We start from the raw sequence: 27,962 nt of genomic DNA on the forward strand, positions 1-27,962 counted from the left end.
GAACAGTATTCTAACTGGTCAGTATTCTAACTGAACACTATTCTAACTGAGTAACTGAGCGTTATTCTTACTGAAGAGTATTTTCAATGAACAGTACTCTAACTGAAGAGTATTCTTACCGAACAGTATTCTAACTGAGCAGTATTCTAACTGTGCAGTATTCTAACTGAGCAGTATTCTAACTGAAAAGTATTCTAACTCAACAGTATTCTAACTGAACAGTGCTAACTGAGCAGTATTCTAGCTGAACAGGATTCTAACTGAACAGTATTCTTACTGAACAGTATTCTAGCTGAACAGGATTCTAACTGAACAGTATTCTTACTGGGCAGTATTCTAACTCATGACCATTAGTGGACTTCTTGGCTCTCTAGCTGGGTTTATCTTTTTTATTTCCTCCAGCAGAGTGTGTTTGTCTCTCCATGTGAGGCTGTTCATCTACATATTTAAATAAAGATCACCAGGCAAATCCATTCCCTCACCCGGCTAGTTCAAAGGGCTCCGCCGGAGCCAAGTGGTTGATGGAATCTTGATTACCCTCTAATTGGTAATTGTGAAGTCGTAGTGCCTCGTGTCTCAGCTAGAAGCTCCTGCTATTGATTTCTCCCGCTCTGCCATTGATTTGGACTTTAATGTATTTAATTGAAATGATTTCATTTTGTTTTCCTATCCATCAGCAGATATGCACACTGGGATGCACAGAGAGATATACTGGAGGTGGTTTTATCTTGGCGTGTGTTGGATGAAATGTGCCACAATGCTCTAGGGATTTTGAACACAGGTCAGGATGGACAGAATGGCTTTCCATTCCACCTCGTCGTGTATTATCCCTTACTTATACAACGGTTAGTTCTGGTTCTTGATTCTGATTGGCTGGAAGCCGTGTTAAAATACTTTGTAACACACACCTGGGACCGCATATCATTCCATTTTCAGTATTAATGCGCCTCCCATTTGATCCAATGCATTGTAGTTGTTGTTGCTTGGCAACCCTTTTGTTAAGGGAACTATTTTGCTTGGCTGAATTGAGGGAATGATGCTTCGTTTTGAATAAATGTTAATATTTTACATTGCTGTGTGTTTATTTTACACTAATAGCTGTAGTAACCGTTGTATTTAAGCAATAAACCACGAGAGGCCGTGTGTTATAGTGATTTATAACAGCTAGGGGGCGTTGTTAGGCACGACGCGAAGCGGAAAACACACAGCCTCTCGTGGTTTATTGCTAATTATACCATGGCTTGGATGAATACTTCATTCTGATTGGGTGGAGGGGTGTGGATTATTTCTCGACAAACGCACGGCTAGAGCCTCATCACAGTTTTCACAAATCACAAATGAATGTGCTTGTTTCACATCTCAGCATTACACTGAGCAGACTTTTAATCTTGGCTCTACGACTGTAAATATTTGATTTGATTTATTTGGCACATTATAAAACTAAACACAACAACAATAACAATGATACAAATTGTACAAAGAACACTTAAATTATAAAAGACATGCCAGGGAAACCCCAAAAACCCCTCAAGGGGTTTGACAGGGGGGCTCCCCAATATACAGTAGCTGTCAGATTTTAACTAAGGAAAAACAAACAAAACAGAAAAACAAAAACAAGACAAAGAACAAGACAAATATGTCACTTTAGTACGTTTTAATATTTTTTCAGTGGAGAAAGTAACCATGTAGATTCCCAGTATGTGGTCAGTTCCTAATTGCCGCGAGTTCCCTGTCTAGCAGAGCCTGAGCCTGTCTGGTCCACTTCAGCCCAGTGCGCTTGCATCAAACAGATGTTTTGCACTTGACTGAAGCACATTCTCCTGTGATTACGCACGCAGTATTATTCTTTTGGTGATATTCTTTTTCCAAGACAGAGATAGAAATGCAGATATGTATGTGAAGAGGCAATTGCTGGATTCTAATACCTTGTTTCTTCACTTATAATGACAAATCCCGTCCTCGCAATTCAACTCGCAATGAACTGAATGAATTGTAGCTACGACTGACAGTGATATCCACGACCTGGAAAAAAGTTTTTGATTTGGGGACAATGAGGTGTCTGGGTATCATAAATAGTTTGTTCGCAACTAGATTTGACAACTGGACGATTGATATGTTGTACAGCAAATATGCAGTATCTTACACTTCACTCATGGCTAGCCAGCAAAATCAGGTCGAGTAGGCTACGGGACTAGCTAGTTTGGGTTGCTAGGCTAGTTTGGGTTGCTAGGCTCATTGTTTGGTTGCGAGGTTGTATCCAGGGGTGGGAGACATTGCTGAAAGAAAAGGTAACGGACACTTTCCATTTCACTAACGGTTCAAAACCCATGTTAACTGTTGGATGTCATCGCTGTTCCTCCAGGAAATATGATATACAATTTCTAATTCTATAGCAACGGGATTTAGCACTGAGGGACTATAATCAAAGTCAGCAGTAAGAAGAGCATAAAGTAATATATTTCTTTATATTTTAATGTAGAAAATGTGAGTAAATGGCACATCATTTTTGTCTTTGGCAAGTGGCCATGGTATAAGCGGGATAATACACTTCAAGGTGTGCAGTTATCGAAAAATAATGCACTTCACGGAGGCATTATTAGCCTCCGCGTCGTGTATTATCCCTTACTTAATCCACAACGAGGAAGTAATTAAAGACCATGATTAAAGCTGGGGTATATGACTCTCTGATCTTCCCGTTGGTCAACGTGTTGTAATCAAATAGACCCACTTTATATAGGATCACTTGATTTTGTATACTGTTGGATGCATTTTTGGTTCAACCAAAATACAGCATGTTGTTTTGTATCTGCATACGCGTTTGCCTGTGTGCAGTGCATGCAGTCATGTGTACTCGCGATGGTGTATGTGCGTCCGAGCGTGTGTGTTAACGCGGTTCAGATCGCCAGCCTGGCATACTCACACCAGCTCTATCTGTCCCATTACATTTCCCCATCTGACCTTTCCTTCTAGTTCCATCTGACTCTCGGTCGCATTCTGGTCAGGCAATTCCGAAGACGGCCCTGTTGTCTTGAGAGAATAAGCCACGGGCCACAGTGACAAGAATGACCCACAATAGGCGACACCACCTATTGTTTCCCAGTTTCATAGGCTTCAGCCTTACTTATTTTCCTGGTGTTTACTGGCTCTGAAATTAACTCTTTATAGGACAGGGCGGCCTGCCTGACACCTATGCTGACAGAGGCTGTCGTCTGGGTGAGTGAGTGACGTTGGGGTCGTGAACCCATAAAGCCTGGATGGGCTCTGCTCATCGGACCGCGTCTCATTAAGACGCTGGCTTTAAACGAGATGGGGCCTCCTTCAGCCTTCCCTCACTGGAGCGATTGATTACTGTAGCTCACGGCCAATCAATGTTAATTAAGGTGTAGGGTGCCTTTAATTGCGCTGTATGAATCATTGTGTCAGACGAGCCTTGACCTTCTGTGACTTACATTGTGATTGGGCGATGTAACACTTTATACATTGCTATATAAAGGGAGTACTGTATATACAGATTTGGTGATCTTAATAAATCCTGTCAAGGGCTCATATGCTTATGACCTAGTCTAAACATTGATCCCCTCCCACTGTCTTTTCTCCTGATGTATCTATAGATGACAGATCATGTCAGTCAACACACATCCTGAACGCTAAACGGTTAATGCGAGAGCTCTGTGTGCGTGCGGCTTTTGATTGATGACCGCCAAAGATGAAATGTCAGACGTAGACTCCGCCAGCAAAAGTAATTGTGTTTTTAATGCAAGCTGAGGTGAGAACTGATTTTGCACACCGTCGACTGTGTCCTCATCCCATCCGTCATGGCCCGATATCCCCCCGCCGCACGCGGGCCAGATATTAAGCCGGAGCGATTGTTTTTAGCCCTCGTCCAGCCCTCCTTTTCCTTGTCCAATGGATGATTTTACCGTTGACAGCGTGGCAATCTGTGTCCAGTGAACCTGTAAATGCACTGGCTTCTCAATCTTGGGCGAAGAAATGGAAATCTCTCATAGTTCATTAACCACGTTTTAAATATCTGCTAATATACTGTAGCAACAGTGTGTGTTTGGGCTGTCTGCGGTTCGGTTGTTGTTGTTATTGTGGTTTCTGACTGTGTAATTAATCTGACCTTGGGTCTTCCTTCTCTGTTCCAGATGCAATAACAGGACCCAGTGTGCAGTGGTCGCTGGTCCAGACGTCTTTCCTGACCCTTGCCCCGGGACCTACAAGTACCTGGAGGTCCAGTACGAATGTGTACCATACAGTACGTATTTCTTGATTCTCTCTCACTCCTACCGAAAGCTCCTTAAAATCCTTGATGTTGTCATTCTCCCCATTATCCCTGGCTATTTCCATGTAACAGCGATGACGCCAAACCTCTTTCATTTCAATATCCTCTGTTATGCTCAAACCATTCCTTACTGTTCTGTCAAGGATGTAATCAACGTCGTTCTTTGAGGCGCCCGTAGTGAGCGTGTGCACAAACAAGAACACGGCAGGATGTGGCGACCGATCGCGTTCCCATGCAGCGTAGCATCCTAGCACAGTATCCACTTTCTCCTTTGTGCAAACACTGTTGCACAGAAGATTGTTTACCATTAGTTCAAATCTAGGCATACTGTATGTGTCTGATATAGTAATAGCTCATATCAGAGCAGTATCATGTTTCTGTGCTCTGCCTGTCACCCCCATCCCTCCCCGTTCATCACCTCGCCTGTGGCAACAGCAAGACAGAATATCATCTTGTATTGGATTTCTCCAGTGCACGGTATTGACTGCCATTGGAATAAATATGAGTCATCACATTCAAGTTGTTCCCAATGTGGGGTGGCTCTTCTACATGGGTAACTCAACTTTGACATTTTGTTGTGAAATTAAAGGACCATACTGGTCTAAATATGATTTTATCTCCTTAAACTAGTCACCCAACGTTTTATCACATTACCGCAATCAATTTTCCGAAGCAAAGCTCACGTTAAAAGATATTAGAATTTTCACTGTTTACTTATAAACATATTTTTAAATTGTTCCCTTGTTGCGCTGAAAAACTCGACCCAGTTAGTTTCAAATAATTTTCTGTAGTTTTTATTTTATATTATTTTCGTTTGAATCCGTTGAACTCCTGCGTTATATTCTCTAAAGGACCTACGCTAGATTCTCTACCCAGCGTTCCTACTGTAGCAACGGCTACCATGTAAACTTGGAAGAAGACAGACCGTTGGCGTAGGCTGCACAAAGAAGGTGAAAACGAAAATAATAACTACTGAAAATCATTTGAAACTAACCGGGGCGAGTTTGTCAGCGCAACGAGGGAACAATTAAAAAATAGGTTTTGAAGCCATCACGTTCAACTTTTGTAATGTTAGTAAAACGTGAAAATGCAAATATCTTTTAACTTGAGCTTTACTTCGGAAAATGGATTGCAGTAATGTGATAAACGTTGGGTGATTCGTTTTAGGACATCAAATCATATTTAGACCAGTATGGTCCTTTAAAGGGGGGGTAGTGTGCTATTTTGGACATGTAGCCCTATTTGTGGTCTGTCTACCATGAACCTGAAACATATAGACCATAATTTCACTGATCGTTACAGTATTGAGCTAGCTGCACTTTTTATGCAAGCTCTCACTGGGCTACAATGGAAGTCAATGGGGCACACGTAAATGTGTTGAAAAACTATGAAAAATGTGCTTTAGCAGTGATCAGTGAAATGATGCTCTATATTTCAGGTTCATGGTACCTATCCAAAATTGAGCACTACCCCTTTAAGTTTTTTTTGTCCCATTTTTTTTCTCATCAATTGCTGGATTTTGACAGTGGTTTCAATCAACTGAACAAATGGTAAATGGTAAATGGACTGCACTTATATAGCGCTTTTCCACCTTAGCGGCACTCAAAGCGCTTTACAATGGCCTCTCATTCACCCATACACACACACATTCACACACCAATGGCGGTAGCTGCCATGCAAGGTGCTAACCTGCTCATTGGGTTAGGTGTCTTGCTCAAGGACACTTCGACATGTGGACAGTCGAACCAATGACCCTTCGATTACTGAACGACCCGCTCTACCAACTGAGCTACAGCCGCCCCTTTCAAAGGAACATAACAGGGGAGTTATGTTTATGGAACACCTGTGTGTTTGACATGAGAACAGTTGATTTTCTTACTCACATAAGAACACATATTATCCTATGGTGATTCCAGCCCTGAGTGCTTAGCGCTAGTGCACTAAGCAATAGCAGAAGTATACTGTCAAATATATTATGCATTGTGTTTGTAAAAATGTGACTGACTCAGCAAGTTGGAAATACAGTAGACGTTACAATAGAATGGTTCAAAACATTGACGTTCAGCTGTGTTTCTGCAAAGCCAGCTAATATAATAGTCACCCCAAACATTTCAGAAGAGACCCTGGAGTGAGCCCCCAGGACAGCAGTGCTGCTAGCCATCCTAGCATGACCAAACAGCCTGCAGCCATCATGGATCAACTGGAAATGGAACATTTGGGGCCTGAATGGGATCCTCAGCCAGAGGACAGGATAAACAGGCGCACAGGAAGCTATGCTGGAAGCCACAGGAATTCACACAGTCATTATCATGTGACCTTTTGCATTGTGTTTTAGTGACCCCCCAACAAGAGAGTCGAAAGCTATTTGAGCTGTGGAACCAAACATCAAATTAAATCAAAATGTATTTGTATAGCACATTTCATACACCGAGGCAACACAATACGCTTTACAGAGAGCAATGGGGGGGTGGTGGGCGTAGGTTCCACCCCTACATATTCCAGAGGGAAGCAAAAAAACAGTTTCACCCGGGGGCCAGAAAGGCTAGCTGTAAATATTCTTCACTGACCTCTCAACGAGACAGTTGAGCCAGCTCCTGTAAAATGTTTGTCTATTGGCTAAGGACATTTACAGAGAAAATTAACATGGGCTAAGTACTTCATACTGTAGGAGAGACATGACAGTCAGTAGAATATACAAATAGTTACAGAGATGTTGCCTACATGATAGGCCATTATGTGTTATGTATAAACCTGTAGTTTATAATATGATATTTAAGTGGATCATATAACAAAGCACAATAAGCACTTACAATAATTGAACAGACTCATAGAGAATGCTTCAAAGCAGAGGTCAGGAGACAGGAAGCAGAGAACTAAGAGTAAAAAGGGGTGAAGGATATTGCAATTATACAGCATCAAACTACATTTGCACTTGATCATTAGAGAGCCTTGTGCTGTTTTTAATCATATGAGTATAAAATGAGGCTGAATCACATCAGGCAGTATAATTACATATCAGGGGCAATAATCCACTTTTAATACAGAAGAATAGTCAAAGGGACTAATTGCAGATGAAAGGTTTACAGGTTTATTGTCAGATATTTAAAACTGCAGCTGTCCTCAATCAATATGACAATTCTAATAATTCAGATTATTCACCATTATATTTATGAAACATAACACTATTTTAATAACTTTTAGTTGGTAAACAGCTTAAAGGAGTAGTACAAGGAAAAATATATTTAGCCCTGTTTTAAAGGACAATGCTCGTTTTTGACAACCTGGACCTTATTTACGACATATTATAAGACGTTTGACTCACCAAGATCACTTTGGTGTAGTTCGGAGGCATGTAGAAGAAATGTAAAATCCAGCGCGAGCCAGTATATCCATGTAATGGCGGTGGTCGGGGCACTTAGAATGCAGTTTCTAAAAATCAATTTTCTGCCGCGAAACGGTTGTTTTCATCAATCTGTCTTAATGAATCGCTAGTTGTGCTTACATAGAGCATAGGCCTGTTGTGTTGTTTTTCACATGCCTCTGTAATATGATCTTTAGAAACGTCTTTAGACACAAAATAGCTTCCTCACTTGCTCCAGCACGCATGCGCACAGCGTGCTGGAGCAACGATTGTGCGCTGTGCGAGACAGATTGATGAAAACAACCGTTTCGCGGCAGAAAATAGATTTTTAGAAACTGCATTCTAAGTGCCCCGACCACCGCCATTACATGGATATACTGGCTCGCGCTGGATTTTACATTTCTTCTACATGCCTCTGAACTACACCAAAGTGATCTCGGTGAGTCAAACGTCTTATAATATGTCGTAAATAAGGTCCAGGTTGTCAAAAACTAGCATTATCCTTTAAGGTTACTTATGATCATATACAATGGTTCAGATCAAAATGTTGACAAAACTAGCACTTTTGAGAAAGTCTGATAATTGCTCTACCACCATTTTGGTCATACAATGGATGTGGGTGGGCATCTTGAAAAATCTTTCAAAAAACATGTTAAACTCTCAATTTCAAAGACAAGAAACTCACCTAGGTGTTAGTTGGCGTTCTGACATATAATTCGCCATAGAGTAAGATTCGAATTCATCTGGAAAGGCTTTTTAAAATATTTAGCATAGAACTATTTAGTCGCAGCACATACGTGTGTAAACTTCCACAAACTAGGTAGCCAAGCAACATAAACAATAACAATAGCTACCGTAAGTAGTTCCGCTTCCTGAATCCCCTCTGCGGATTGATCTACACATCTACAACAGTCGCTTCAATACAAGTCAATGGATTTCATAAAATGATCAATAAAACCCTACAGGATTCATACTTTGCAGTGAATTTGATGTCAGAATACCATCGGACACCAATTACCCCCTCGGTGAGCTTCTTGTCTTTGAAATTGAGAGTTTAACATGTTTTTGAATGATTAATATGATTTTTCACGGTGCCCACCCACATCCATTGTATGCCCAAAACGGTGGTAGAGCAATTATCAGACTTTCTCAAAAGTGCTAGTTTTGTCAACGTTTTAATCTGAACCATTGTATATGATCATTAGTAACCTTAAAACAGGGCTAAACAAGATTTTTCCCTTTACTACTCCTTTAAATTAGGTATACCAGATCTCAAGTGACACAGTCCCTCACTTAAAACGAAACTCTTTAGTGTTGCTCTAAAGAGTCCACAATGTGTGTCATCTGCTCCAAACCACTGACACGCACACACGTAAGTCCATCATCACTCTATACCAGTTAAAGCTGTTGAGTTCATACTGGATTGGAACACAAGCCATCCGTCCTCAGAACCGTTATTTGAATCACAGTATCAGTATTGTGCAAAGGCAAAGATTTTACTTTGAAATATTGAATTACTGTATATTTGGAGGAATCAGGGATGGCACATATGGACCCTTTCACTAGACAAAATTATGGATTCAATGCTGCAAAGGAGACAAGTTACCCACTATAGGGATGAATGGTGTTAAGATGACAGGTTTGGTTTGATTTGTGTATCACACTCAGGTAAACTACAGTACCTGTCCAGTCACTACTGAATCCTTCATTTGTTATTAAATGCAGACTTTAACAAACACAGCGTGGGGCAGTGTAGAACAGTAATGGCTGAAAGTCTGATGTTTTGTGTATTAGTAAGCAAATGATTAACTTTTTCTTTTGGCAAGAGGAGTAGTGGATTTGGATTTGAGATTAGCTACTTAAGCGTTGGAGGGGTCGGATGTAAACAAGCTCCTACTCACCGGTCTGTTCTCCTCAGAGTGAGGGATTTGAGTGACTAATAAGCCCAGCAGCCAACCGTTTCTCTGCTGCTCTTCCTTGAGCAGAAGATTCTGGACAAACGTTATCCTGCTGACAAGTTGTCCCTCTCTCGCTCCTCTGACTCTCTCTCTCTCGCTCCTCTGACTCTCTCTCTCTCTCCTCTGACTCTCTCTCTCTCGCTCCTCTGACTCTCTCTCTCTCGCTCCTCTGACTCTCTCTCTCTCTCGCTTCTCTGACTCTCTCTCTCTCTCTCCTCTGACTCTCTCTCTCTCTCTCTCCTCTGACTCTCTCTCTCTCGCTCCTCTGACTCTCTCTCTCTCCTCTGACTCTCTCTCTCGCTCCTCTGACTCTCACTCTCTCGCTCCTCTGACTCTCTCTCTCTCGCTCCTCTGACTCTCTCTCTCTCACTCCTCTGACTCTCTCTCTCTCGCTCCTCTGACTCTCTCGCTCGCTCCTCTGACTCTCTCTCTCTCTCTCCTCTGACTCTCTCTCGCTCCTCTGACTCTCTCTCTCGCTCCTCTGACTCTCTCTCTCTCGCTCCTCTGACTCTCTCTCTCTCGCTCCTCTGACTCTCTCTCTCTCTCTCTCCTCTGACTCTCTCTCTCTCGCTCCTCTGACTCTCTCTCTCTCTCGCTCCTCTGACTCTCTCTCTCTCGCTCCTCTGACTCTCTCTCGCTCGCTCCTCTGACTCTCTCTCTCTCGCTCCTCTGACTCTCTCGCTCGCTCCTCTGACTCTCTCTCTCTCGCTTCTCTGACTCTCTCTCTCTCGCTCCTCTGACTCTCTCTCTCTATCTCCTCTGACTCTCTCTCTCTCGCTCCTCTGACTCTCTCTCTCTCGCTCCTCTGACTCTCTCTCTCTCTCTCTCCTCTGACTCTCTCTCTCTCGCTCCTCTGACTCTCTCTCTCTCTCGCTCCTCTGACTCTCTCTCTCTCGCTCCTCTGACTCTCTCTCTCGCTCGCTCCTCTGACTCTCTCTCTCTCGCTTCTCTGACTCTCTCTCTCTCGCTCCTCTGACTCTCTCTCTCTCGCTCCTCTGACTCTCTCTCTCTCGCTCCTCTGACTCTCTCTCTCTCGCTCGTTCCCCCTGTCTTGCTCTCATTTACCCTCTTACGACTTACTTACTTTTTTTCTCACTCCGTCTCCCCTTATATCACCTTCCTCCCCTCACCCCTTTCTATCTCTCCCCTCCCTCCCTCCCTCCCTCCCTGCGGAGGAGGTTTTCATCAGTATTCTGGCGTGGGGGCCTCCTGTGTCAGGATAGGTTACGACTCTCCTCTCCATCTCCCCTTCAGCTGGGAGAATAGCTCCATCAGATCCGGCTGGTTTCAGCTAACGGGATGACGCTGGCCCGTTAGCCCCGCCCCCTCGCGCTGCCAGACCATCGCAGTAGTGATTTTATTAATTGGGGGGGATTTTGATTCGGCCCATCAATCTCAATGAAGAAATAATAAAGGCGCGGCGGTCTCGCTGACAGGCGCCCCGTGTTTTGACCGTGCTACTTGACCGGCTGCACGACCTCCGATCTATAGTCGGGATAATTTGCCGTCATGAGAAGGTGTCCTATCCGCCAGCCTCGCCTCCCCCCCCCGCCGTGCGCCGCTCCGTGCGCTCCCCCAGATTACCGCCACCGCCGCCCTTCGGGTTGAACAACGACGGACGTCCTCCCTTTGATGACATAGGGCGGGCGGGTTGGGGGAGGGGTGTGTGTGGAGTATGGCTGGGGGGGTGATCAGATGGCAGACATCTCTCTCCCTCCCTGCCTGTCAACCTTGACTGTCCTCCTCTTCCTCCTCCTCTCTCTTTCCACCTTCAACTCCGGGACGCTGGCGCGGCGGAGCAGATGTCTGCTGTAAGGTCCTCTCCCACACATCATGAAAGCGTTTTTTTTTCACGGAAGCACACTCCCTTTCGCAAGCAGGTTCTGCCCCGAAGGTCAGCCTCTCTGCGTGGCCCGCCGCTGCCCGTGGCCCTGCACTATTTCACTGCTTTAATGAATCCTTCACAAGCCCCTCCCAGGCCTCCCAAAAGCTCCCTGGGCGGTGTCACGGCAGCAAGCGCATCCTCCCAAAAAAAAGCGTGGCCCCTCTGTGTGTCTCTGCCGACCTCTGCTTTTGAGCAAAAGGGCCATTTAACATCCTGCCTTCACCCTCCTGCCCCCCCCCCCCCCCCACACACACACACACACCTCACATACACACACATCCCTATTATGACTAATTAGAACTGCTTTGGCGTGCCATTGCCGTGGCGAATCTGCGCGACCTTGATTGCGGGTGCGGGCAGCCCCTCCGGTGTGAGTCGGGGTGTAATTAGGGACCCTGCCGGGCTGCCTTTTGTTCCGGTTACCACACCGAATGGATACCTGCGTGCAGGCGAGGGAGACGGGGAACAGAGGCAGAAACGGCCCACCCCCCCCTCCCCCACCACACACACACACACACACGCCTCAACTGTTCTCGGAAAAAGATACTAATATAAAACCCAAGCAGTGCCCAGGGAGAAGCCCCCAGCCAGACCCCAGGCTGGTCTTGTAATCATGTAATCAAGCCTTTGGTTCAGACGGAATGAAGCGATCCCGAGCTATACGAGACGCTGCCTCGCCGCCTAATTTGCCGTTTGTAGGCATTTTAATTGTTTTTTAATTCATTGCGCATGGCTAAGTGATCAATCTCTAATAACGCACCGGCAGGTTCAGGGAGGGGCCTAATGGAATAAAGCGGCCTGATTGTTTTGGTGGGTCGGCCCAGCATCGGGCTAGGAGGGCTGGGAGTGGGAGTGGCCTTTCACTCTGGTTTAGAACGTCGTGCGAAGACACTGCCGTCCCCCCCGTCCCCCCGTGTGAGCGGACTGGGACTGTGTGGCTGTTACTCCCGGCAGAGACGTGTGGTCTAGCTCACTCAGATCCTTGTTCTGGAACAGAGGAGCGCGTTCCGTTCTGATGTCCCCAGTCAGCCAGAACAGGAGTATAGATGTTGTTCATGTGAATGACCAGGCCCGTAGCCAGGGGGGGATCGGGTGGATCTAACCAACCCCCCTCACGACCAAAGGTCCCGAATTTAAGACCAAAGGTCCCCCCCCCCATCGACAAATCGTCCGCGAATCTAAATAGTCTGTACGCCCCCCCCCATCAACAATTTGCACGCCAATAAAAATGATCTGTCAGCACCCCCCCCCCCCATCAACAACTTGCCGAGAGACGGGATCTTCGCGAAAAATGCAATAAGGTCCGCTTTTTGATCAAAACGAACCCCCCCTTCCACAAGGCAGGCTACGGGCCTAATGACTATTACCCACTGCTATAGATATGGCCCGTTACCACAGTTGTTACGATGGCTTATCAGACAGAGCTGGTCATTCCATATCAGATACTGTAGCTACCTCCCCTCCTGAATAAAAAAACTCACTAATAATAATCACTAGTAATCAGTTTTCATTCAGTGATTTATGAATTCCAACATGGGAGAGCAGAGGCGCTCAGTACTCATCTTCTGGCCTGCTAACTGGGTTAAGAAGTTGTTAAGTTGAATTTGAATTTGCAGCAGATAGGCCTCCTGTATAATTTCACCCCACTATTGCTCTCATCCCTCTTGTTGTACTTGCATACCATTAGGAGCGAGGCGTTAGCGTCATTAGCGTTAGCCGACGAGGGCCTATTTTCACCTGAGTGACCAGGTCTGCCTCTCCTCATGGGTGAAGGGGGGACGGCCGTGCAAACGCACCTACTCATCATTTAGTGACAGCTGACCACCGGGTGACCCGAGAGACGCTCACGGCCGCCGGTGTGATGCGACACGCTCGTGTGACAGAGAGCCTCGGAAATGGGTCTTTATACTATAATATCACAGTCGTTGGGTTTTAACCGCCCTCTCCATCCACAGTCCGGCCACGCTTCGCTTATAATGGCCGCCGTCGCATTGCTAACGCCTGTGCATTCATTAACATCCTGCATAGGAGGCTCCCCATGTCATGGCTACTAGCCTGGATAAGTACAGGAGGCAATGAATTAGTGATACATATTTGACAATGGCCGACGCAGGCAAATCGCTCTGGTTGGTGTGCTGGGTACAGGCATGTGGAGGGATACGGCGTGTAACTAGATTATCATAGAGTGAGCACGGGGGAGGCAGGATGGAAAGAGGAAAAACACATCCCAGGAAATAAATAGACATTAATTTACCTTTTTTTTGTCCCTGTATTTTTTTTTTTTCGCTTGAGCGGTTCCATAATTGTGCAGGAAGGGAGTGATTACCAATGTGGATAAATGGCGGTGTTAAAGAGGGGATCTGGGCATGCGGAAATCTTTTTTTCTTTCCCTCTAATAGCCGTCGACGCCAGTATAATCTATCAGTTCCTCATTCAGGGATTGGTTTCTTCACACATGCCCGCACAGATGCCCGCACACACACACACGCACGCACACACACACATAGACACCAATGAAAACTCGCTCACTCCCAACCGCCCAGAAACACTCTTTTGAAAGTGTGAGGATATTTCTATTTCTATTTTCGGGGGTCTTCACAGCCTCTCTCTCTCTCTCTCTCTCTCTCTCCCTCTCTATCTCTCTCTCCCTCTCTCTCTCCCCCTCTCTCTCTCTCTCTCTCTCTCTCTCCCTCTCTCTCTCTCTCCCTCTCTCTCTCTCTCCCTCTCTATCTCTCTCTCTCCCTCTCTCTCTCCCTCTCTCTCTCTCTCTCTCTCTCTCTCTCTGCAGTCTTTTTAATCAGAGTTCATACGCCGTGCCTCCTCAGTCCTGTGTTGTTCCAGCTAACAGGCCTAGAGCGCTCATCCCCCCAGTGTTAGTCTCTGGCTTCTCTTCACTCGTTTCAAGGCAATTAAGTTATTTTCTGCTCCAGTCCTGACTCTGTTCCTCAAACAAGTGAATCCTTTTTCTTTTTCCTTTGCGTTGTTTCCACCTCTGTCGGCTGACGATGGACGGACGGACGGACGGACGGACGGAGTCCGTGCACCTGCCTCTCCCAGAGACATGGACGCGCACACACATGGACGTGCACACACACACACACATTCGCTCAGAGCGGGCTACCTACACGGTCAAGGTTGTGAGGGAGAGACCCGCTACCTGTCCTTGAGGTGAAGAAAGCCAGAGGAGGATGAAAGGGAGAGAAAGGCTATGTAGATGAGAGGATGGAGAGATCAGAACCGAGAGAGAGAGAGAGAGAGAGCGGGGAGAGGAGAGAGACAGACGGGAGTGGCAGGGGACGAGGAGATAGAGAGAGAGAGGGAGCAGGGTGGACAGAATAAGGGAGATTTAGTAGCCTGCGCGACCCCCCCACCTCCGCTCTTAGGCACATGCTATTCAAAAGCCGCAAGCTAATTTGTGTCATTTATATATTAAAATAAAAAAGGGAGTCTCGTCACCCCGGCCCTCCCTCTCCGCGCTGCTAGCTGCAGGATGGATGGAGTTAATATGAGAAAACCTCCTCGGCTGAGCCCATGAATCTCTATTAGCTCCTAATGACGCGCCTTCTCGCCTCCTCGCAGTCATTACGTGGAAATTGGGAGGTGTTAATTATTGAGATGTAGATCCATATAGCTGGAGCGCACGTCATGGCGCTCATAACCCAGCGGCTGCTGCTTAGGAAGTCGCTGGTTAGAGGGATTATAGTTCTTGCTGTATGATGTACTTGTACAGAACCAGATAGCTTTAGTTTACATTATCTATCTAAAGTAAAACGTAGATGGTGTGGGATTGGTTAATGTAAATCTATCGTACTGTATTTTGTAATGTAACATTACACATGTAGCCTACAGCATCTGCACTTTAGAGCTGCCAACTGTTCATTGTTGAAACTCACAGGACGCTGTTGATAGGAACAGGGAAATGAAGGCTACATGGACAGTTCAACATACAGTAAGAAGATGATATTTAGTTATTTTTACTGTAACTTGCCTTGCTTGGTTTGACGTACAGTAGCAAAACGGTATAGCGCCAGACCGCTATCAGCTGCCATCCCTTAGAGAGGTTGTTACAGGGGTCCAAACCTTGCTTGATTGGCTGGAATATGAGGTATATTGTATGATGATGGTAATGATGATGATCATTTATTTGTTGAGTTGACTAAAAACACTGTCACATCGATGGTACAATTTGATCGTCTTATCTTGACGATGATGACGATGGTGATCATCATCACCATCATCATCATCATCATCATCCTCATCATTTACCTGTATTTATTTATCTGGATCCCCATTGGCTGGCCTGGTTGTTCTTACTGAGGTGTCACCTTGACAGACAGGACCCAGTCCAGTCCACTCTACAGACATGTGATCCTCTACTGCACACGCTCATTACATTATAGTCATTTAGCAGACTCTTTTATCCAAAGCGACTTACAATAATTGTCTTATACACACAAGGTCATGTCCAGGTCAGATGGATGCGCTGCGGCGCCTCCAACCTTTGTTCCAGCCTCGGCATCTTGATGGTGGCCGCCGACACATTATCTAATGACCAGGTAGAGCGACGCCATACGTCCATGAGCAACGCGCACGCCGTCCGTTTCCATCGGCCCCTGCCGACTGTGTTTCCGTGCGTCCGCCACCGCGGCGGGGCCTCGCGTGTCTCGTTGCGGTCGGAGGGCGGGGAGCGCGGCGGACGTCGTTTGGCGCAGACGGCGTCTCCATGACGCCTCCTTCTCCGTGACCCCGTACCTCCGAACGCAGAGCCTACTCCGAGTACGCTTGGAAGTGCGGTTAAGGAACAGTAGGTCTACGTTACATAACGCACATTTACTCAACCTACTGCCCAGTGCCCTTTTTAAACAGACATATTTGATGTGCCAGACAATTCCATGGAATATATGTGTTATCAAACCTCCTGGGTGTTGGCTTCTTAACCCCACCTTATTCCAAGTCGGAGACAAGAACCAAGAACGCCCGCGCGCTGTCTTCTTCACTTGCAATCAAAACTATAATAGAAACAACGTTTCGCTACACAGACCTTCATCCGGTTATGTATATCAAACATATGTGTACCAAAACGTTCCCCATTAAAGAGCTCCAATTGCGAGTGGAGAAGGCAGTGTGCTCTACTCCGTGTGTTCCTCTCCCATGTGCCCATCGATCTGAGGGCTAAGTTCTGCTCCTTGGACGTCTGAGAGAAGGGAAGGGTGAGGCAACCTGGAGAGAGAGAGAGGGAGAGAGGACGAGAGTGCCTTTTAGTGACTCACTGACAACCGTGTCCAAAATCCTATTAGGTTCACAATAGGCTGGGGATGCTCCCTTCGTATGCATCTCTCTCTCTCTCTCTCTCTCTCTCTCCCCCACACTTTTTCCTTCCTACCCCTTCTTTCCCTCTCATTTTCTCCTTCTTCCTCTCTCTCTCTCTCTCTCTCCTTCCTCCTATCCCCTGTACACACATCACTGCAGCCTCTCGGCAGGATAAGCAATCAAATGAAATCTTCAGCGATCTGAGAGTGACCTTGACGACTACGTGCTTCCACTCGGATAGGCGGTGACATGGAGGGGGGGGGGGGGGGGGGCATATGTAACCATAGTGACAACTTGCTGCGGGCGACAGGGATCCTGGTGTCCCTCCCTGCGGGTTTGTGTTTAGTGTCCCTCCCCCTCCCTCACTCCCTCCTTTCACTACACATCATTAACCCCTCCACCTCCGCGCGGACGTTAGCGATCGTTAGCCGGCCCGGTCGCGTGTCAGCCGTCGTGTGTAAAACCCGGGGGTAGCGGGTCTCCGTGCGAGGGCCTGGCCGCCGATGGAGTCGGCTGGGCGTCGCCGCCGATGTGTCCGAGGCTGGCGGCGGGCGGGCAGGCTTGGTGGGAGGGGACCGATAGTCGAACACGAACGCGCCGTAGCTCCTAGGAACGTGATGTGTGGTTTTCCAGGGGCAGGGCACAGTCTCTCTCCCCTCTTATTTACTCCCCTAACCCTCTCTCTCCTCCAACCCCTCTGTTTCTCCCCCTCTCACTCTCCTCCCTCTCTCTCCTCCAACCCCTCTGTTTCTCCCCCTCTCACTCTCCTCCCTCTCTCTCCTCCAACCCCTCTGTTTCTCCCCCTCTCACTCTCCTCCCTCTCTCTCCTCCAACCCCTCTGTTTCTCCCCCTCTCACTCTCCTCCCTCTCTCTCCTCCAACCCCTCTGTTTCTCCCCCTCTCACTCTCCTCCCTCTCTCCTCCAACCCCTCTGTTTCTCCTCCTCTCACTCTCCTCCCTCTCTCCTCCAACCCCTCTGTTTCTCCCCCTCTCACTCTCCTCCCTCTCTCCTCCAACCCCTCTGTTTCTCCTCCTCTCACTCTCCTCCCTCTCTCTCCTCCAACCCCTCTGTTTCTCCCCCTCTCACTCTCCTCCCTTTCTCTCCTCCAACCCCTCTGTTTCTCCCCCTCTCACTCTCCTCCCTCTCTCTCCTCCAACCCCTCTGTTTCTCCCCCTCTCACTCTCCTCCCTCCTTCATTCTCTCCCAATTCTTTGCTCATGTCTTCCTCTGTTTTTGGTGGAGGGGTAACCTTGTAAACTCTGGTAAGGGAGGTTAATCCTCTCATATTAGAACCGGGATTACAGGAAGGGAGGGTGCGCGCACATGTGTGTGTGTGTGTGTGTTTTGGTGTGTGTGTGTGTGTGTGTGTGCTGACTGCCTGGACTGCTCCATCAAAGTCCCTGGACAATAAGAGATGGTGAAAGACAGACTAGAGCCATCACCAGACATAGAGGACCTCAAGTTAGTTTCTGCAATGTGATGACATCATGGAGAATCCTGCTGAGAGATCCCATGGCCATCCCATTTTCAGCGTGTCTTAATGCACAATTAGGAAGGTTTTTCGTTGACGTGTGTTCTGTTCATTGGCGATTTTATAGGGGGGGCAGGGGGGGCAAGTGCCCCCCCTGATTGGACAGCCCAACTCTGCTCAGATTCTTAAAATAAAAAAAAAATTCTTTTTTTTTTTTTTACTAATTAACACAATTATTAAATACATACTTGTGGTTTGTACTAGTTTGTGTTAGATCATCATTCATTTTAAAAGTGAATTTATTACTTAAACTAGGCTACCTTTAAAAATATATATATATTCATAATCCACTACTGGCACAACTCGTCCGTCGAAAAAAATGAGATCTGACTGTACTGCTCAGTGCTCAACAAGCTACAACTAGCCAACCTGCTCACAATGGCAAAAAGAGCTATAAAAACTATTTACTATCGGAGCTAGCACTAGCACTAGCAACATCACCATCGGCGAGGAAGCTAGCACCAGCAGGCAGTTGCAGTTTGATGTTGTGATGTTGGGTATGGCCTAGTGCTCGGTCATAAAGTCATATTGACATGCTCGTGGTGTCTAGATGAAGTTTGATGCGTTGTACATATTTAATTGTCATACGGATTTCTTATTAGCTACTGTTCACAACTGGTATTCTTTGTAAATAGATGGGACGAGACGGCAGAACTGTTTTTTTTTCTCACGTCAAAATGTTGCCCCCCCTACTCTCAGAGGGTAAAATCGCCTATGGTTCTGTTTGAAGTCACTCGAGAGTCTCATATTCTCAGAGTCTACCAATCATGTCAGTCGATGTACCGTATCCATTCATGCTAAATTGTCTTTCCATTTCTTGTGAGCAGTCGCTCTTTAAAATATGACTTTAACTGGGTTAGAATGTGATTAAGACCAGGGCAAGCATACAGTGAGAATAATGCTAGTCTGGTCCGTCTTCCTGTGCTCGTTCAAGTTGGCAGTCAGTCCCATCTACTTGACCTGAGCTTGTGTGGTAGAGGTTGACAACTGCATATACTTTAAATGAAATTAGCCTCACCAGTTAGGCTCTCAAATGATAAGATGTCTGTCTAATTGTTCTCTGATTTGCATGTGACAGTTTTTTTTTCTTCATCTCCCACCTGTTGCCTCACTGCTTAAAAATATATTCTATGGAAAGCAAGCAGCTGCTTTAATGAATGCATGGCAGGTTGAGTTCCCTCTCTCCCCCTCACCTCTGTCTCCCTCCATCATCTGCGCTGTCGTCTCTTCAAAGCCCACCTTTCCTCATCTTAAAGACCTGCTTTAATCTGTCTTCCTCCCACAGGCTAGGTGATAAGCAGCAGCACTCCTTTTCCTTGCCAAAAAAAGCTTTTGACTGAATGTTTTGTTCGTCTTTGTCACTAACAACTACTGTTTGAGTGTGTTTGACCTGGTGAGATAAAGACGTTGCCAATTATTGCACCACTAATCTATTCTGTCTCTCTCTCTCTGTCTCTCTCTCCCTCTTCTGTCTCTACCCCCATGCCTAAAATAGAAGTGGAACAAAAAGGTAACTAAATGCCAACTCCTTTATTACACTCAGATCTCATTGCGGACATGCTTTAACTTGGTGATGGGGTTGCAATAGCAGCTTTATTGCGGCATCTTCCTAATGACTAATTATATATGCTGTGTCTTCTTATAGTGGGCATGAGCAGGTCTGTCTTAAGAACACATAAGAGGAGTACAGAAGTTGAACAGAGGTAGATAGATAGATAGATAGATAGATAGATAGATACTATAGATAGATAGATAGATAGATAGATGGATAGATGGATAGATGGATAGATAGATAGATAGATACTGTAGATAGATAGATAGATAGATAGATAGATAGATAGATAGATACTGTAGATAGATAGATAGATAGATAGATAGATAGATAGATAGATAGATAGAAAGATACTGTAGATAGATAGATAGATAGATAGATAGATAGATAGATAGATAGATAGATAGATAGATAGATAGATAGATAGATAGATAGATAGATAGATAGATAGATAGACGCATGTGTGGATGGATGGATGGATGGATGGATGGATGGATACATAGTGCAGAGTAAAAATGCAATTTTACTATAAAATGTTAAAATAGTCTGACATCAAAGTTAACGTCAGGTCTATTTGTCACATACTACATCATATGGGAACGAGTCTTTTGTTTCATCATTACCAACAGTTTATGCTGTGTGAAAATCTACAAAGGTGGTACTTTTTAATGCTCAATATTTCTCACATCACATCATGCCCTCCCAGAATATTTTTTTCCCAAAGCAATTGAAAGTCATCCCGCTCCTGTTTTGTCTGTAATCTCGTATGACAGGAGAGGTGTGGAACAGACAATCAATAGCTTTTTCAATAAGCTGTCAGAATATTAGATAATAGCTCTAACACGATAATGCGTCGACCCTTCAAGGAGCATTCTGGTCAATATGCCAGGATGATCTTAGACATGCAGTACACACACGTTCACACACGTTCACACTGTACTGATGGCTCTGCATAACGCTCCGACAGCACCTGAGCCCCAGCGTTTACGCTTCCCTCTCAATTTTATCTCAATTTTATCTCATGATAAAATTGCGAACAATATTGCCGGTTGACCAGATATACATGCTTGTACATGAACATACATCAGCGGTGTTGTGTGGCAGCTACAGAACACACACCCTCCCCCGTCATGTGAGGTGGACGGACAAAGAACAACACGCAAGCCCATGGGGAAAAAAAGATGTAGCCTTTACGCCATAACGCATAACAACGCGTGCCACTTGGTTTAATTCCACAGTTGTACGCTTCACCCTAGATTTTTTTCACATTGCTAGCAGCAAATGAAGGCAAAAGCCACATTGTCTGAGTGTGTCGTCTGAGGCGCCATGTCGGTGGAAAGCATCACAGCGTCTCATTCACACACAGGTACAGTAGATGACATTATAGAGATTCAAGAATTAGAAGAATCCTTCTTTTTTTTCCTCTTTCGAGCTCACAACTTGGATCCGGGGGGGGGGGGGGGGGGGGGTGACCTGTCACCAGAGTGTCAGACGTGGCGTGACCCAACAGAATGAAAATGAGCTGGTTGTTGGTGATTTGTGGTATAGCGAGGCCTGGAACATAACTTGGAGGCAAGGGGATGCAATCGAAATCCTTAGCTCCATCACTCTGACCCATCAGCTGCTGCTCCTCCACAGCTGTGGTCAGATCACTCTTAAAGGGAAGGAGCAGACCTGAACTTCCATCTGTGGTCAGATCACTCTTAAAGGGAAGGAGCAAACCTCTTTCCTTTTAAACTCGCCCTAGCCTCACAGCTAAATTAAGCAGCAGCGGTGCTAATCTTACATTAGGAGCGCTAAAGGATGCTGCTGTACTGTACCTCCAACTGTGTCATGACTGATTTCATCAGTGCACACTTGAATAAACAGCACTGTAAAAAAGATTTTAAAAGAGCAGTTTTTTGGTGCTGCACTGCCATCTCTATCCTGTGGATGTATAGTAGCTCTCCTTTTCCTTTTCACCTCTTGGTCCCTACAAATTATGTACGTGCCCCATATATTAAATTCATAGGAGAAGGATTTAAAATCAAATGTAATCTTTTTATCAAGACAGCCAACTCTGAAATTGACTGAGTCTGGGATAATCCATTCCCGGGAAGCACCTTCGGGGAGGGATCCACGCTATCGACTTCCAACCTGCATCACTGTCACTTTCTCCAGATTGGAGTATAGACCAGTTTGGGTTTAATTCATTTAGAATGCGGGACATTGTAAATCATGATGCCATTGACCGAAGACGTCTTCTTTGTCTGGAAATAATGGAAAACTATATATTATTATACAGTTGTATAGATAAAGTAATGAATGTGTTTCCAGGCCCTCTGTGCCAATACTTATTCTCAAGCTATTTATCAAAATCTATTAAGGTGTTCTTGTATAACTTAATATAACTCACATGGAAACACATAGATATATCAAAAAAGGCCGTTGAGCAGAGAAGAAAATAGTCTGGGGGGGGGGGGTTTTATTAGACTGGTCACACGATGATGTGCTGTCTATAGTTGATGGGTAGAGTGCAATGAGAAATCCTCAACAAATGTCTTTGTGGCGTCTGTTACACCTTCTAATTTCAAATTTTCACGGGTCCGGAAAAAAAGCTAACTTTAGATCTCTCTCTCTCTTCTGACAAACCTTCCCATTTGTTTATGACCTCGATAAAGTCACATAAGGAACTTCATTGTACACTTCCACAGTCCGTCTCCCATCTTTTTATTAGAGGGGCAGGGCATGCCGCCTCCCTTCATAGCTCTGCCTCGTGTTTCCTGGGCTCAGATCTGTGCGTCTTACAAGCCAAAATAACTCTCTGCTTTGTCTTTTTCCCCATTTTGGCTCCTCAGTATTCCTGTGTCCCGGCCTGCTGCGGGGGGTGTACCAGAGTGAACACCTCTTTGAGTCGGATCACCAGTCCGGCGCCTGGTGCAAAGACCCACTCCAGGCCTCTGACAAGATCTACTACATGCCCTGGACGCCGTACCGGACCGACACGCTCACGGAGTACTCCTCCAAGGAAGACTTCATCGCCGGGAGGCCAACCACCACCTACAAGCTGCCGCACCGCGTCGACGGCACGGGCTTCGTGGTCTACGACGGCGCCCTGTTCTTCAACAAGGAGCGCACGCGCAACATCGTCAAGTTCGACCTGCGCACGCGCATCAAGAGCGGCGAGGCCATCATCGCCAACGCCAACTACCACGACACGTCACCGTACCGCTGGGGCGGCAAGTCGGACATCGACCTGGCGGTGGACGAGAATGGCCTGTGGGTGGTGTACGCCACCGAACAGAACAATGGGCGCATCGTCATCAGCCAGCTGAACCCGTACACGCTGCGCGTGGAGGGCACCTGGGACACCGCCTATGACAAGCGCTCGGCGTCCAACGCCTTCATGATATGTGGAATCCTCTACGTGGTGAAGACGGTGTACGAGGACGATGACAACGAGGCCACGGGGAACAAGATCGACTACATCTACAACACCGAACTGAGCAAAGACGGCTTCCTGGACATCCCTTTTCCAAACTCCTACCAGTACATCGCCGCTGTGGATTATAACCCCCGGGACAACCTGCTGTACGTCTGGAACAATTACCACGTGGTCAAGTACTCGCTGGACTTCGGGGCGTTGGACAACAGACCAGGTAGGGTGTCTGTGTTTTTTCTTGTGGTGTGTTCTTTTGGCGTGTTCTTGTGGTGTGTTCTTGTGGTGTGTTCTTGTGGTGTGATTGGCTTAGAATCAGCATTCCTCTGAGAACATCAATGGCCTTTGGCTGGTGACATTGCAGCCTGGAAGATGTGTTTCAGTATTTGAACATGATATGGGTGATTTAATATGACATGTTATTCTCATATAGCATTTCCTAGTAGTTGTGTTGGCAGTAGTAGCAGTAGTAGTAGTACAGTAGTAGTAGTTGCAGTAGTAGTGGTGTTGGTAGTAGTAGTGGTGGTAGTAGTAGTAGTAGTAGAGGTAGTAGTAGTGGTGGTAGTAATAGTAGTAGTAGAGGTGGTAGTAGTAGTAGTAGTAGTGGTAGTAGTAGTAGTAGTAGTAGTAGTAGTAGTAGTAGTAGTAGTAGTAGTAGAAGTAGAAGAAGAAGTAGTGGTGGTGGTAGTAGTAGTAGTAGTAGTGGTAGTGGTAGTGGTAGTAGTAGCAGTAGTAGTAGTAGTAGTAGTAGTGGTGGTGGTGGTAGTAGTAGTAGTAGTAGTAGTAGTAGTTCTGTGAGAAATTGGTTAGTATTTCTCACATCTCCCGCAAGGTCGGGGATTGTGCACATTAACCGGGAAATGCTTACAATTCCCGACCTTGCGGTAAATCTAGCAAAGTCCAACCGTATGCAAAACTTCTGCGCAGCCGGGTGGTGGGAGAGGGATGCTACCGTAGGCTTATGCCAAAAGACAAGTGTGAGTTTGATGCATCCTCAACTAGATCATGTACAGATAATAATAACAGTCTGTGGTCTACTTTGAAACGCAAAAGGAACATTGCAACAACAGGAAGGTGGGAACCTCCAAAGGAAGTCAGTGGGTAAAAACCCAGTACAGTGTTGGGGAGCTGTGTACATCACTATGAAATATTCAATACAGTACACGGATTGGTTGTACACAAAATAAAATACAAAAAAGGGGTGGTAGTGCGCTAACGAACTCATCATATTCGTAGCAGACCTTTTTTCTTACATTTGATGCATCCTCAACGAGATCATGTACAGTTAATAATAACAGTCCAGGGGGGACTTTTTTGTATTTATTCTAGAAAACAGCCTATTCTCACAATGAGATCTTAACTTGATCAAACACACCTGTGTACTGAATCCTAAGGTCTTGTATTGCAGCGTTGTACTGCGCATAGAGGCTGTTGTGCTAAAATTATGACTACATTTCGGGGTGGGTGGAGGTGAAGATATTAAGTCAAGTTATTATTTTCCTTTCATAATTTACAACGCCAAAGAATTGTAATTCTGCAAAACATTATGAAAGCTGTGTAAGCCTAATCATCACTGCAGTGGCATCTGCTCCACGGAATGTTGATCATCCCAGCACCTAGATCCAACCCAACTGCAGGAAGCATTGCACATTTTGGAATTAAACAGCTCCAGTAGTGATATTCTATTGTAACCAGAGGGCATTACAATAACATTCAAAACGAGATCTATTGACTGCATGACCTGTTACGTCTCCGGACTCCAGAGACGTCTACCCCTTGTCCACTGTGCGCTCATGGAGTCTTGGTGCACGGCCCTCTGTCTCTCCAAATTCATAGATTATGTTGAAACGCTGCGCTATGCATGCAGTCTGCCACATATTAGTAGGATCAGTAGGCTATATGTAGGCTACATCCCCTGCCCCTTTCTGTAAAACGTATTGTGTTGCCTTTGTATATGAAATGAGCTATAATTATTTAATTGATCTGACTAATAATCAGTTATTGCAGTGCTATTCCGCTCGATTCCTTTATATCACCACAACTGACAGATGTTGAACCCAGAACAGTAACGTTTCAGTGTTCAACAGGCTTAGTTGGACACCTAATAAGATAAATAACATTAGACTGGTGAACAATGCGGATTTTATGTTGGTTTCACAGCGCAAATGATCTGTCATCTGGTTGCAATGTTCCTTTTGCGTTTGCTAACTTGGTCACCAGTGTATCCTGCAAATACTACTTACGCTGTGTGCAGCATATATTACTGTTCAAAGTAGACCACAGACTTATTATTAACTGTAGTTGAGGATGCATCAAACACACTTGTCTTTTGGCATAAGCCTACGGTAGCATCTCTCTCCCACTACCCGGCTGCGCAGAAGTTTTGCATACGGTTGGACTTTGCTAGATTTACCGCAAGGTCGAGAATTGTAAGCATTTCCATTGCATTAATGGAAACATTAAATTGGGTCTAATTATACATGTGTTGAAGTTAAGATAATTAGCCTACAACCCGCTAGGCTACGCAACACAATAAGCAAAACAATCTCACTGTTTCACTCGTCCCACTCATCTGTTTCACTCGCCCCGCACGGCAGGGAACAGTAATATAGCCTATGCTGCACACAGTGTAAGTAGTATTAGGAGGATAGGCCTACACTGGTGATCAAGTTAACAAACGCAAAAGGAACATTGAAACAACAGGAAGGTGGGAACCTCCAAAGGAACCCTACACGTTAGCTAGCCGAAAGACAGACGAAAAGACGAAAAATCTCTCACAGGTGTGCGCCAGTAACGTTAGCCCAACTGCCGTGGGTGCCTTTTATGGTGCACTCCCTCTGAGGCGTCACATAAGGCCTCTCCCACCACCCGGCTGCGCAGAAGTTTTGCATACGGTTGTACTTTGCTAAATTTACCGCAAGGTCGGGAATTGTACGCATTTCCCGGTTAATGTGCACAATTCCCGACCGTGCGGGAGATGTGAGAAATACTAACCAATTTCTCACATCTCCCGCAAGGTCGGGGAATGTGCACATTACCCGGGAGATGTGAGAAACGCACATGTTTCTCCTCAAGGGCGTAGGTTTGGTTTCAACATTGGTAGGGACCATATAACAGTGTAGCCTGCATACACAATTTTTGCTGGGGACGAGAGGTTAAAGCTCATATATTCATATATTTATGAAATTGAATAATACTCATACAATGTTGTTAGTCTACTGTATCACATCCTGCCTGCTGCTGCTGCGTCCCTCCACTCTCGACTTTTGCTGCTGCTGCGTCCCTCCACACTCTCTCCCTCCCTCTCTCTCTCTTGGTTGCTGCTGTTTCATGCATAAAAATGATTTGATTAAAATTTAGATTTTCATTGGATTTTTAGAAAAAATAAATCCCATGTACTTCAACATACACTACTTTATTTAAAACACCTTCCGGCCAATATAGTGAGAGGAAAATTATGAGATTCCAGTTAGCAAGTATACGTTAGCTAATAACTAAGAAAACAGGCTACACAGGGACGGGCTATAAAGAATAACTAAGAAAACAGGCTACACAGGTACGGGCTATAAAGAAAAACAGACCTGAGCTCTCATAAAAGTAACGTTAATGGCTCTAATGGGCTGGCTAACCTCTAGATAACGTTACCGTATGAGTATTCAGTTTCCCCTATAATTGTAACAAGAACCCCTGTCAGGCTAAAACAATGTATTTATTTTTATATCAAAACTTACGACTTTAATATCACTGACATGTTTAGCATGTTAGTGGGAGTTTAATATAGCGAAAATTAGCATCATGTCTAGCACAGACTGGGTTTTACAAAGCTATAGCTAATAGCCCATCAGCTAGTATTCATTGCGGCCATGATGTCCTATTCAATTAAATCTCTGGTGGGCAGCTAATGTATAATAATGTAATGGCTGCTGCTATCCTAATGTTACAGGATGATAGAAGCCATCTTAATAGTTCGCTAGCTAGCCAGCTTATATCACCGGTTGATAATTTGCCACAATGGAAAGACAAGTGATGTTAGTTTAGGTAACATTAGCTAGCACCAACCTAGATGGTTTTCAAGTGGCTACTGCCTAACGTTAGCTACTTAGTTTACCAGCAGCTAGCTAACCTAGCTAACGCTAACGTTACTTACAGTTGCGGAGAAAAAGCTCCTGATATCTATCATCCTCTTCAGAGGGGGAGGCGACATTGTGGTGGATGTAGCCTACATAAATGGCTGTCAGAATCACAACTGTATGGCTTGCTGTCAGCGTCTGTCTGTAAGGCTGTTGCTGGGCTTCAGATCAAGCGAAAATTTGAAAAATGCAATGATCTATCTCAGCCAAATGAGCCAATCAAACGTGAGTTTAAAAAATATAAAAATAATACTGGGATGGCACATTCACAGTCGAGGAAAGGGGTAGGCTAACGGTCTAATATCTATAATGCAAAATAATTGGTACGGTCAAGGTTGCTTAAAAGTTGGTAGGCACAATTGGGCCTCCCAAAATGTTGGTAGGGACATATCCCGACCGTCCATACGCAAACCTACGCCCTTGTTTCTCCTACATTCCCCGCGAGGTCGGGGAATGTGCACATTAACCGGGAAAAGCTCACATTCCCCGTTTTCTCACATTCATCGTAACATATATATATTTATACAACGGC

General features: G+C 45.4%; 1 protein-coding gene across 1 annotated transcript in view; it reads left to right on the forward strand.

Annotated features, from left to right (window-relative positions):
* The window catches only part of LOC311320476 (adhesion G protein-coupled receptor L3-like), a gene marked incomplete at its 3' end in the record, with an annotated part of 153,920 nt that overhangs the window by 26,285 nt on the left and 99,673 nt on the right, over positions 1 to 27,962 (forward strand). The window contains exons 2-4 of the mRNA XM_084452234.1: positions 4,149 to 4,258; positions 19,826 to 19,840; positions 22,720 to 23,520. Of these exons, the coding sequence (XP_084308360.1) occupies positions 4,149 to 4,258; positions 19,826 to 19,840; positions 22,720 to 23,520 (926 nt within the window). The remainder of the gene's footprint in view (positions 1 to 4,148; positions 4,259 to 19,825; positions 19,841 to 22,719; positions 23,521 to 27,962) is intronic.

This window comes from Borostomias antarcticus, assembly GCF_949987555.1.
Source record: "Borostomias antarcticus genome assembly, chromosome: 17".
Taxonomy (NCBI): Eukaryota; Metazoa; Chordata; class Actinopteri; order Stomiiformes; family Stomiidae; genus Borostomias; species Borostomias antarcticus.